This window comes from Condylostylus longicornis, unplaced genomic scaffold, assembly GCF_029603195.1.
Source record: "Condylostylus longicornis isolate FDR11 unplaced genomic scaffold, ASM2960319v2 ptg000081l, whole genome shotgun sequence".
Taxonomy (NCBI): Eukaryota; Metazoa; Arthropoda; class Insecta; order Diptera; family Dolichopodidae; genus Condylostylus; species Condylostylus longicornis.
The window spans coordinates 4205283-4219237 of record NW_026578049.1 but is presented as its reverse complement, the minus strand read 5'-3'; the positions used below and the strand labels follow the sequence as shown (position 1 = coordinate 4219237).

General features: G+C 26.7%; 1 protein-coding gene across 4 annotated transcripts in view; it reads right to left on the bottom strand.

Annotated features, from left to right (window-relative positions):
- Positions 1-13222, bottom strand: part of LOC129613271 (uncharacterized) — a 37283-nt gene extending 24061 nt beyond the window's left edge. For all 4 annotated transcript variants that reach the window (XM_055527260.1, XM_055527263.1, XM_055527262.1 and 1 more), the window contains exons 1-2: positions 11690-13222; positions 10281-11621 (exon numbers count right to left, since the gene is read on the bottom strand). In XM_055527260.1, coding sequence (XP_055383235.1) covers positions 10281-11621; positions 11690-13052 — 2704 coding nt within the window. In that variant the 5' untranslated portion in view covers positions 13053-13222. The remainder of the gene's footprint in view (positions 1-10280; positions 11622-11689) is intronic.
- Positions 13223-13955: the final 733 nt, after the last annotated feature.

Below are 13955 nucleotides of genomic sequence, written 5' to 3'. Positions count from 1 at the left end.
AACACGAGCACGTCTAAGGGCCGTCATACAAAAATCAAAATTTTTAAAACTCGTTTTCACTGAACAGTAGTAATCTTGTTCCGAATGTTATGTTTCAGCTTTGCAATTGTTCTAATTCTCTTAGATTAATTTTAGTACAATTTTTTTGAAAAGTAAAATTTATGTAGATAGCCCAACGAGTAATGAGATAAAAATAATGAAAAAAATTAAAAATTATAAGTTTTTTCATGTTTTATTTTAAGACAACATCTAAAAGAGGCTTTTGAAAAATCGTAATAATTCTTTTCACTATAAGTACTCGTATATTCATTATAATAATTATTTTCACTATTATACTCGTATGTGCATTTGGGTAACTAGTACCAGTAACTAGTTCCAAGGTAAATTATACTCCCTTACATAATTTGTTTCATTAGAAATACTATGATCTGAAAATACAAGGTAGTATTCATAATTTGTTGCCTAAAGTATTGCAAAAAAAAATTCAGTAAAATGAGTAGATTTTCTACTCGTAAATGTGATCGAATAGCAATAGACTTTTTATATTAAAATTTTGTTTACACTTTTATTGTAAGAGTATTAAAGAAAATTAGATTTTACAAAAAAAACATGTAAAATACACTAGATCGCGCTTGAACATAACAACGATTATAAAATACTTCAAAAAACTTATTCGATTGGGGCCTAATATTTGTAAAGTCTGAAATATTCAGCTTAGATTTAATTACAATCCAATAATACCAGCATTTATTTTGCTGAAAGAATTTTTTTTTGTTATATAAAACATTATTTGTTTTTCGAGCTATAAAATACTTAATTTGTTATTTCAACAAAATGAAAATTCGAATTTAAGACCAATTTATCTTTTTTATAAATGGCAGACAAGATTTTTATTATTGCTACTCATTATTAATAAGACAAAATAGTAAACTCATATATATTTGCCTTTGCACAAGCATACACAAAGATTTTAGGGTAGGAACTATATGATATAAGATTGACAATTTTATAATTTATATTAGCATGGTTTCAAGTCATTATAAACATAAGAAGAGACTGTTTAGAGGATACTGTTTTCTGTAATAAATATTTGATGGATGATGACAGTATTTGCTTTTTTTAATTTAATAAATAATTAATAGCTTCTTTTATTTAAATATTAATTTTCATTAAATTAAATTGCTAGCGAAAAAATACACACACTTACCTGAATTTGAAGCCGTTTTTCTGTTTGTACAATTTTGAGTACATACTCGTATTAAATCGATTACGATCACTTTACAACTAAATAAGCATTCCACTAAATATTTTTCATATCAAACGAAGATTTTTACACCAAAAGAAAATTAATTGAAATTTTTGTTGTTCTAAAAAACATATTTATTATTTCGCGAAAAAAACGTCCAGAAAAGCATAACAATAATTGTCACAAATTAAAATTAAAAAAAAAAGTAAAATTACTTTTCACAATTTAAAATACAACTTTTGTATAGGTACTTAATTTTTCTAAACTCACAAATTATTATAAATATTTTCTCATTCAATTTTATTTAATATCTTAACTATATTTTGATATTTCTTGTAACACTTATGTAATTTTTTAATTTAAAAAGAAATTAAAAAAAAAATCTTTTTTTCCACAAATTCACTTTATTTTTATACCCTGCACTTCGTGAAGGGTATATTAACTTTGGTATGGAGTTTGTAACTACTTGAAGGAGTCGTCTGCGGTATGGACATATATATATATTCTTGCTCAGCGTAAAATTCTGAGTCGATTTAGACATGTCCGTCTGTCCGTCCGTCCGTCCGTCCGTCCGTCCGTCCGTCCGTCCGATCGCACGATAACTCAAAAACGAATAATGCAATCGACACCAAACTTTCACAAGTTTTTTCTTTTGTGCCAAGGACGAGCCCTATTGTTACTGGACTAATTCGGACAACGGGTTCGGGTAGCTGCCATACAACTCAAAGAGTTTATTTTAAATATTTCAAAAACTAATAAAGGTATAAATATAAAATTTTGTATACATGTGTCCAATTATATTCTACACATGCTATAAAAATTATAATGGGATAGCTGCACTGGTTCGGGTGGCTGCCATACAACTTCAACAGCAAATTTTTTATATTCGGCAAAATAATAAAGTCAGATTCATGAAACTTGGCAGTCATGTGTCCAATTATAGGTCAAATATATTTCTGAAATTTTAGAGGAATCGCTTGACAGGTTCGAGTAGCTCCCATACAAGTCTAAAAGCTTATTTTAAATATTTGGAAAAATAATAAAGTCAAATTCATTAGACTTGGCAGTCGTGTGTCCAATTATAGGTCACATATATTTCTGAAGTTTTGGTGGAATTGCTTAACAGGTTCGAGTAGATCCCATACAAATCTAAAAGCTTATTCTTAATATTTGGAAAAATAATAAAGTCAGATTCATGAAACTTGGCAGTTGTTTGTCCGTTTATAGATCAGATATATTTGTGAAGGTTTGGTGGAACTGCTTGGCAGGTTCAGGTACTTACCATACAACTCCAAAAGCTAATTTTAAATATTTGGAAAAATTATAAGGTCAGATTCATGAAACTTGGCAGTCGTATGTCCAATTATAGGTCAGACATGTGCGTGAAGTTTCTATAGAATGATTTTAGAGGTTCAAGTAATTGCTACACAATAACGAAAGGTGCAGGGTATAATTCAATCGGTTTATACCGACTGAAACGTTTTTACTTGTTTATATTAAATACGTGCGTTATTACTACTTCATTCATTCAAAATTTGAAATTTTTGTCGTATACGAAATTTTGCGATAAATGTACATACATATGTAATTACATCTTAAACAAATACATATAGAAAATAAGGCTAATTTAAATGTCACACATTCATATATAAAACTTTAACATTAATTTTAATTTAACGCATAATTTTTAAAAAATTTTATGTACAGTTAAGACTTTACAGTAAGTACTTAAATATCTAGATTCTAAAGGTTTAATGTACAAATTTTATCAAATAAATGCACCATAACATTTTATATGTATGTTTTTAGTTTCTTAATGTTAACATTATTAAGGTTAATGTTTCATTTTTTTCATTCAAAAAGTTTTTGAAAAAATATGCTTATTAGTTTCACTCTGTTATCCGTCCCTCCGTATGTCTGTGCATCTGTTAACAAAACTTCTACACTATTTAAGATAAAAAGTTGAAATTTTATATATAAATACATTTTTACCAGAAACTTGTTTTCAGAACAAGTTTAAAAGTTTAAACCCCCCGCCCACTAAAAGTTATAGCATAGCTAAGCTTTAAAAAAATCAAATGGCCCTGAAAAATTAACCGTTATTTAAAATAAATTTTTTTCAATTTTTTATTGCATTTTATTGCGCCTAGACGGCAAAAATGCTTCTAGAAGAAAATTTTTTCCACGTCTCTTCTCTGGTAATTACCTCTCATAATTTTGCAAAATTTGATTTTTCGACACTTTATATTTGCAAAACGGCAAGCTTTTCCAAATATCTACAAATGCAGAAAGCTAACAAAAAATTATATGCCATTCCTAGCTTGTTTTCAAAAACAGTGCTTTTAGTTGTACAATGGAAAAGTGCTACTTTTTTAAAATAATAAAACTAAAAAGAATTGCAAAAAAATTAAAATTTTTATGATAAAAAATCTGCTCAATGTTTTTATTTAATTTTCTTCGGCTTCGCATAATTTATCGAAAGAGAGTATTTCATATAATATATGGGACTCTCCTATTCTGAATATTACTAACTAAATATTAGCCAAATTCATGAAAATAAAAGTATTGTTATCAAGAATGCATATGTATTTGCACTAATATCGGATTTAAGAATTATTTGTTTGCAATACGTACATATATTTAGCTATATATGTATTATATATTATATATACATTTAAAATAAAACACTAACACACAAATCAATTACATATCAATCTAAAGAATATAAAAAAATTTTGAAATTCAGATATTATTAATAAATAATTGCAGTCGGAATTATTGAAAAAAGACTGTAAGATTCAGTAAAAATTCATTTGAAAAGCAAAAGAAATATAGAAAGGTAAATATGAATAAATAATTAAAAATTAATTAAAAATTATTTATTTAATTAATTTTTAACTATAATTATTATTTTTTAGCAATACAAAAAAAAAAAAGAAATGGGATATCAAGGAAAAAAAAGATGCTTTGGTAAATTTCATTGCAGCAATTGCAATCATCGTTGGATGTCAGCTAATTCTTGGGCGAATACAACGCAAGCATGTAAAACATGTAAATTGAATATTTTACCATATTGCCAGTTACCATTACAAAGAAGAAAGCGTCGTACTAAATCAGACAATGAAAATAAACAACATATGCAAGATTTATGTGGTAAATGTAGAAAACTAGGATTTTCATGCGAAAAAGTTATTTATTAAATTTATGTTTGCCTGAAAATGAAGAGTATGATCTCAGTAATTCATTAAATTTTGTTTTTTTATTTTTTCAAAAAATTATAAATTAATAATTTAGTGTAATATACATACAAAATTAAATAAAATTAAAAGCGAACAGTACAATATTTTGAATGAAGTGAGTTAACTAAGACTGTATTATCAAAAATCTAGTTTTATCAGATTAAGTAAGTTTTGCGATATAAAATACATGATAATCAAAGAAATAAAATCAGTTTAAAAAATTTGAAGTAAGTAGTTTATATTTTCAATTACATATATATATATGTATGCACAATTTCTTCCACAAAATAATAATAATTTTGTACTAAAAATAAAAATATTAAAAAAAAATAAAGACATAGATATAGAAATTTCACAAAAAATTTTGACAAAACTATCTATTCATAATAATTGACACAGTATTCACGGAGAGAAACGACTCAAAAACAATGTTAAATTTTTTTATTTACATATACAAAATCTAAGATGATCCGATGGCGATTCAGACTTTACGTCAAAATTTTATAATTTTACTACCAAAATTATAACCGTAACAAAAGTTAAATAATCGCTGCTCCAAACTACGACAAAAAATTAATTATCGTCATGTCATATTTAAAAAATCTGACAGAAAGTCTGATGTGAATGAAGTAATTTCTATTTTATTTTTTTTCGTCAGACAAAATCTAATGCCATACGAGCAGCCGACGGCAAAGCTCGGCCCATGGACAACATACAGTCCAAAAAAATATATTCGATTGCGACTATTAAATTTTTTCAAAAAAATTTTAAGAACCCAATCATAGATAATATAGTTATGAGTACATAACAAATTATTATCCATACAAATTTATTATTGGTCAAAACAAAACAATTAATAAAGTCAGTTGAAAATGTCATTTCTTCTTGTAAGTGGGTTAATGTAAGAAACACGAATTGCCCATACTCATAGTCACATAGTACATATTTGACCATAACCTGCAAAAGTTTACCGACAATTGCCATACAGGGTTTACATATACGAATTTTATCATACTCAGATTAAATCATAGATTCTATCGTATATGTAATAGCAAGTAATGCTTTATATTTAATCGAGATATAGGTCGAAAAATTATAAACACAAATACATAATTTTAAATTAGAAATTTAAAAAAAAATAACAAAGAGGAAATTATCAGATCATAATTAAAATATTAATGTTAAATTAAAAATCAATTCATTCTATCTAAAGTTTTTCTATGAGCATTTTTAGTTTTGTGCTCATGGGAGAAACAATAAGAATGTTTTTAAAACTAATTTTATATTTTGCTCTACACTCCACATCTTTTTGTATAATGATTGTAAATTTTATTTTTAATTATGATATTAAAGTAGAATGTAATAATTTTAGAAAATAAATAAATGAGAATTAATAGCTATTTACAATAACAAATACATAATTTATTGAGAATCGCAATCTAATTCCAATATCAGTATTTAATGTTAAAATAATTCCCTTTGACATTTTAATACAATTAAGTATTTGTATAACTACATATACATATATTTATGTATTTATCTAAATTCTAGAACATCGTGATTTGCGTTAAAAGTACAACTCCAACTTTTTTATTTTCACCAATTTTACAAATACTTTTCTTTTAATTTGCTAGCAATATATTACAAAATTTCGTGAAATATGTAAACTTAATATGTACATATAATGGATATGTATATGAAAGAAATAAAAAAAATTAGTTTAACTACATTATTTAAGAACGTTTTTCGTTAATTTAAAATTTTCTCTTTTGAAAACGTCCTAAAAATTAATATTTAAAAATATGTATGTATAATATAAAATAAAGAAAACCTAGAAATTGATAGTAGATTAAAGAAATGTTTTTGTTTTTAAAGAAACGATTGAAAATCTACAAAACAAATATTAAAAATTAAAAATTTTATCTTGATCAGATAAACTTCATTGTGACTCATAAATAATAACAAACGTAAACTCAGCACAAATACCAAACAAACAATGTTGTAACACCATAATATTCAAAATGCGATATAAATTATAAAAATGCAAAAATATGTACATACATATATATACATACTTTTGTATGATATAAAACGTATTCTTGAAAATTTTTCAAATATGCTCATTATAATTAGTTGCAGAATTTGTAATTAAGATAAGTATTAAATACATAACTTTTCGAAACAGCTACTTTTGAAATAAATATGAAAAGAATAAACCATTTTAAGAACCACTAGACATAAACTATGCAACGTTTATAACTGAAATATGAAATGTGAGTTTCAACTCTTTCAATAAGTAAGTATGTTCATAAATTAATCCTATTTAGAACTTAGAGAAACAACGAATTTAATTCCCTAGAAATTGGATTTTTAAATTTGTTATATTTTAAGTATGTTTTTACGACTCCAGGTCCAGAGACAAAAAAAACACTTCAACTGTGTGATTTCACACTATAGTCCAATAAATTGGAAATTTTACGTAGATGAATGTAGGTTACTTACAACTTTATTTTGTGAAACGTTACTTTTAACATACTGCTATTTAATTTTTGAAAAAATTGTGGTTTTATCCTCGTGTAGAGGAAAATATTTTTTCGATTTCTGTTTGAATAATCACAAAACTTATTACTGTTTATTGAAAATTTTATGAATAATTTCATAACTTTTATATAAAAAAATATAGATAAAATTTTTTCTAAATTTTTCCAGTATAATTATGCATTCTAAAGTTTTTATGGATAAAGTGATAAGTAAGAACAGCCTTCCTTCGAAATCTAAATAGAGATAACTTTGCAAATTGTTCTTACAATTCGATTTTATATCGTCATGCGCTGAAATCTGATTTCATGAGCCACTAACAGCATCCAACAGAATACATACATATGTAGCAACACATGATTAACTATTGAAACTGAACACAGTACTATATGTTAACTATGTATATATGTAAATTATCTAATTCATAATAAGCATATCTATAAAAAAAAAATAAACAATATAAGAACATCAATGATTAAAGTACTTATACGAAATATTTTCTAATGTTTATTTATACAAAAAAATTAAAATTATTTGAAAATTTGCTTATAAAAGTAATAAACTGTACAAAATGCAAAAATTTTGCAAAAGTTCAGTTCTTATAAAATTAATATTACGGTTCTGCCATATATGTTCATACTTGCAATAAATCCAATATTAAGTACAAAAATCTGATGTGATCAGCATATAGCCGAACGCAAGATCCATTGTCTACTTTAGCCAAGATGCTAACAGAATTCCCTGAAAAGTTTGTCAGTTACTTCCAGTACCAAAGAAAACTCAAACATTACAATTCAAGAGAAGAAGAATTTTCAGAAAATATTGTAAAGTACTTTAAGAGCAAAAACTTATGCGTGCAAATATAAAAAGAAGTGTTTTTGTAAAATAAGTTGCTATTTTTTGTTTGAAATGCAAAAATTACAAAAATTTCTCTAATTTAAAATAGTTTTTGTAGAAACAATTGTGATAATCAAAAAATTTCTTTCTACCAAAATATTTTTCAATTTAATACATCTCATATTACAAGATTAAACCATTATTCAAATGCAAACTTTTGTAAATTCTCGGAAACCGTTCGATTGTGGTTTGTAATTTTACTTCTCAGAGTTTTACTTTTAATCAGAGTTAGATTAAGTAGTGCATTAGTATCAGCACATATATAGGATATTTTAATATTATAAGTTCTTCCAGAGTTATAGCGAAAATATTAAACAGGAATTTATAAAAAAAGAAAATTGGGTATAATTTTATATATTTTTACTAATGAGATGTTTTGGCTTAGCTTTTAGATGTTTACAAAATTTTACGTTTTTATATGAAAACTACTTTTCATTTTTAAATAGATTAGATTACTATTGATTAAAAACTGAGTTCAACCATTTCCTCAAAAGAGATTGAAAAAACTTCACATTTTTCATTTATCCTAAAAAAATTTTATTTACAAATATTGCGAATTTATTTTAAAATTTCAAACAGAGTTCCTTCTCTTATTTATTTAAGTATGTATTATATTTCATTCAAGAACGATAAGTGTTTAGATTCGATAACGAAATTGCTTACTTTCTTTTTATGCACTTAAAAAGGGTTCCCCCTTTGTTTTCATGTATAAGCAAAAAATATGAAAAATGCAAAATGAAGGAAATTAAATTATATTTTAATATTAATAAGATTGTGCTGAAAAATTACTAGTTAGTGATGTAAAAACTAATATAAGTTCAGTATAAAAAGCCAATCACGTTTTGTTTAGATTTGTTTTATCTAATTCAAGTAAATTGGATGAATAACTCAGGGAAAAAGTTGATTTGATTTGAAAAATTTGAAACAATAAAAGACAATTTGACTTTACACGGAAAACTTGTAATGTAACTTGACTGAAGTATGGGGTTTTCATATAACCACGCTGCGCTGAAAATTCTACATTGGAACTAAAATTTCTGAGTCGCAACGTTTAACAGTAAGCAAAAACTTTAGCTAAGTTTTTTTGTTTACGCAGTCTACAAATTCTGAAACTTCTTAAAAATCAATCGTTCGAAAACAACAGAAATGACATTTTTTATGAAATCGTATCCCAATATTTTTCGCCTCCCAATTCACTGCAAAATAAGGAAATTTTAACAAGATTTGAAGACTTAAAGAAAACTTACTTTAATGACCCTTCAATATCTGAATCGGCCATTTTTAAATTTAAATTTTTTTTTTTAATTTTAAATTAAAAAAAAGAAATTTCATGAGGCCACGACAAAATTTATACTAGAGATACATTTCTAACATTTTTTTATTGCAGATTGAATTTTCGAACGCACTTTATTGCAGCCAGTAATTTCCGAACGATCTATATTTTCAGTGTATGTAGCGTGAATTTTCGAATGTATTACAAGCTAGTACTATTCCAGAACTGAATAAATGAATACCTCCTATATAATAACAATTATTAAAATCAGTTCTTTTCTTTTGACAAAAGTAATCATAAACGATTTTATAATTATAATATCGATTTCTATTTTATTTTAACAAATTGAAGCAAAATATATGACTGAATAATGGAAAAATTAAAGCACCTCCTTTATTGCGAAAAACTATTGGTCTAAAACTGAATTTTACTTTGATTATAAGATTGCTATAAATTTATTGCTATAATTAAAAATTAAATCAGTTTATTGTTGAACGTCGGGTAGTAGATACATACTATTAAAAGAACAGTTAATCAGTAAAATATTGTTCTGATTAGTAAATATAAAAAAATTTTTAAAGGTTATATTTATATACAGAAATAGAAGGTGGTTTTATATTCATTATCATAATTTTTAGGACTAATGGATAAACGAAAATTTGGTGCTTTCGAATGTAAAAGATGTCATAGACGTTGGATGTCTGCTTATACATGGGCAAATACATCTCAAGAATGTAAGAGCTGCAAAATACCAGTATTGCCTTATGATCAGAGACCTCTGGAAAAACCCGAAGGTTTAAATAAATCTGACCCAAGAAAAGAACATATAAAAAGTTTATGCGGAAAATGTAAGGATAAGCCTTACTCTTGCGCAGAATATTACGGGCGTTATTACTAAGATTCAAAAGATGGATTTTTGTAACAATTCATCAATACTTTAATATAATAAATATTTTTTTGTAATACTTTTCTGGTTCTATGATTTCAAAACAATATTAATTAATAATATTATTTCACACCGCATTTAAATAATCTACTATCAATATTGATATTTATTTTAAAGAAAAGATAAAATAAAATTACTCACCTTCAATAGTTAACTTTTCGAAACCTCTCTTCGATTCAACAAATTCACACTCTGTATCCGGTGATTGTTTTATTTCAAATATGTGTTCATATTCATCATCATATTTTATTGGTTCCTTTTTATCTTCTCCGTCACAATTTTGTTTTCTAATACGATTTATCATGCTTAATATTGAACAACGTTGTGGTAATAAATTCTTTATTTCATCTGGTAAATGTTCCACCTCATCATTATAAATTAAGGAAGAATCTTCATTAGTTGTTTTAGCTTTTTCCTTAATTTTTTGTATTATCTGTGCAATATCTTGTCTGGATTGCTTGGGGGGATGATTATGTTTTCTAGCTTTTTTTAAAATATGTTGACCATTATCTGTGCATACAGTTGTCGCAACTCCTTTACACTTATAGTGCTTATTATCTTCACATTGCCAATAATGCATTTCATTATTAATACGATTTTTGTGGTAAAAATAACCATCCAAATTAAGTTTAAAGTTACCCTTATTCGTTGGAGAAAATAATTGACATGGTGTTCCCAATTCTACACTAATTTCATAAATATGTGACTTTTCATCACCCGCATCATCTTTATTAGAATGTTCATCAGTTGCTGGTTTGGGCTTATATAAATACCGTGTTCGATTAACTTTTCGAATTAAAGTTTCTTTAGTAGGCAATTCTCTTAAAACTTCTTCCGATATATCCTTTAGGGCATCTTCTACAATTAAAATAGCATCTTCATCAGTTTTGAGAGCCCTTTCTTTAATGGTATTCATTGCTTGAACGACAAATTTACGATTTTTCTGAGATTCGTGATTATGTTCTCTTATATTCTTTAAATAATGGACCCCATTGTTACAGTTTGTTATAGCAAATCCAACACATTTTTGCGAAACTCTTTGTTCACATCTCCAGTAATGATTATTTCCGGCAACCCGACTAAGATTAAACAAATAATCATCTACTATTAATTTATTGTTTCCACGGCTCGACTCCACTGTTTTACAAACTATTGTGTCTTTGACTTCAAAACTGGTCTCTATATCAAGATCACATTTTAACTTTTTCAACTCTTTACGTTCATATATTTTAGAACCTCCAAGAGCAGCTTCTTCTAAACGCCGCTTCCGTGAAATCATTCTATATATTGCACTACGAGATGGCAAAGCTTCAAGTAACTCTACAGGTAAAGCTCCTGTTTCACTTTCCACAACTTCACTAGCTGTTAAATCAGTCCTTTCAATACATTTTTCGCGTATCCTATTAAGAATTTGACCAATAGTTTTCCGATCAGTTCGTGGAGGGTGATTGTGATCCGTCATTTTTTGCACGACATGTTTACCTATGAACGTGAAACAAAATTAAATCTTAATCTATTATAACACTTCTTGTTTTATTGGTTTCACTTACCATCTTCTCTCTCAATTGTGCAAGCCATAGCTTTACAGTCAATGCTTTTTTTCTTTTTGAATTCACAAGTCCAATAACTACTTTTAGTCTTTCTATTCAAAGTATACATATAACCATTAATACATAACTTAGGATTACCACGTTGTGAATTTATAAAATCGCACACAATTTCTGTGGTTTCACCTTTGCTTTCATCTAATTCACTCTCAATAATATCATCTTCATCTGAATAATTTTCTTTTTTAATAAAAATACCGTTATCTTCAACCCCTGGATTACTTTCTAGATCATAATCTGGATCATTTGGATCACTATCGCCATTATAATTGGCTCCATCAGAATCGTTGGCATCATTATTTAAGGCGGAATCTTCATGGTCGTTTTCTTGCTTTTCAACACAGGGGAAATATGTTTCAATATTACACATTGGTAGTTCATCCTCTTTTTCAATACATTTATATTGTCTTTTTAAATCATTAACATGATTATGTTCATTAGCGTACTTTACATAATATTGTCCTTCATTTTTTATTGTTAATATTCCACCTTTACATCCTTCAGATTTATAATGCTCACATACCCAAAAGTCAATATCATCTTCTGTTTTCTTCCTGACGTAAAAATATCCATTTCTAACTAAGTATCGATTTTTTTTTACGTCACCCATTTCAAAAGAACTTTGTTTGATTCCCATTGGTAAATACATTGCAATAGAGGAATCTTTCAAACAACAGTTCCCACTTACTTCCGGCGAATGGCTATGCTCGTCTAAACTTTTAATGGAATGTTTACCATCATTATACATCGTAACTGCCTGACTTATACAATCTTTATTTTGATCACATTGCCAGTAAAATATATTATCAACCACTCTATTGCAAAAGTATACGTAACCATTAAGTAATATTTTCAAATACCCATGAACGTAATTAATGAAATTACATTTATCCCCTACTTTTGAGTTTTGTGATAAATAGAGATCTAATGGAAGCTTGATATCTTCAGAATAAAATTTTTTTGATATCATTTTTTTTGGAATAAAATCATCGCATGTTTCTAAATAATTTGAAGCATCTTCCATTTGTTTTTCTATATCTTCATCTTCCGACTGCAGGTCATCAGAATCTGAATTCACCATTTCTTCTTTTACAACAACTTCTTCCCAATTAGCTGTTGTATCGTTTTCATAAAATCTCATATCTTTCTTTGCACTTTTACTTGGTTTGGAATTGTTATTTAGACTATCATTTCTCCGTTTTCTCGCTTTAATATTTGCCGATAAAATTTTTTCAGGTCCATAATAATCTTCTTCTGCACCAAGCATTTCACTATAATCGATTTTTTTCTTCTTTCTAGTTTCCATTTTGATTTTAATTTTATTTAATACTTTTCTCAAATATAAAGTAATACAAACACATTCTTAATTTTCAAATAATGAATTAAATTAAATTTTAAAAATTTAAATTGATTTGAACTTCTTGTGATATCACTTTTTAAAAAAAAAAACAATTTTGAAAAAGAAACCACTCAATATAAACCACAATGGCGACGGCTAATAAAGTTTAAAATAAAATGTAGTATTTGTCATGTAAAGACATTAGACATTTTCCAATTCCAATTGTCAAAAATTACTTATAATTCGAGTACATGTCAGAAGTAACTAAACAGGGTCGAAATAAAATTCACACAGTTTGTTCGTTTATTTACTTCACAGCTGACAGTTATACAAGTCTTGACATGAATAACAGTTGATAAACAGTGTAACTGCTCGCCAATGAAGATATTGTTATTTTCTTACATGGTCTTACAACAGTGAAGTCAATAATCTCTTAGAATCTATTTCTTTTTTCTAAATTTTTTTGAGAATTCATCAATTTTTTAGCATTTTTCTGAAAAAATTTTGAAAAAACTTATTTATTAGTTTCACTCTGTCTGTCCATCCCCTCTGCTACGCTCTTGAAGATAGAGAGCTGAAATTGCATACATACGAAACTTATTTCCGTGAAAAAAATTTTTACCTATTTACTAAGTTTTAACTATCCAAAACCCTAAAAATCCCATTCTTCAACTATTTATTGCAGCTTAAGTTTACGAACACAAAAAAGTAGTGATTGGCTTTTTACACCGCAACATGAACTTTAAAAGATCAAAAATTTACCGTTATCTAAAATCCGTTTTTCACAAACTTTTGATATCGTGTTTATTCTAGACCGCAGGTTGTGCGAGTCTGAAATTTTAGCAGCTTTTCCCAATTTCTATGAATTCA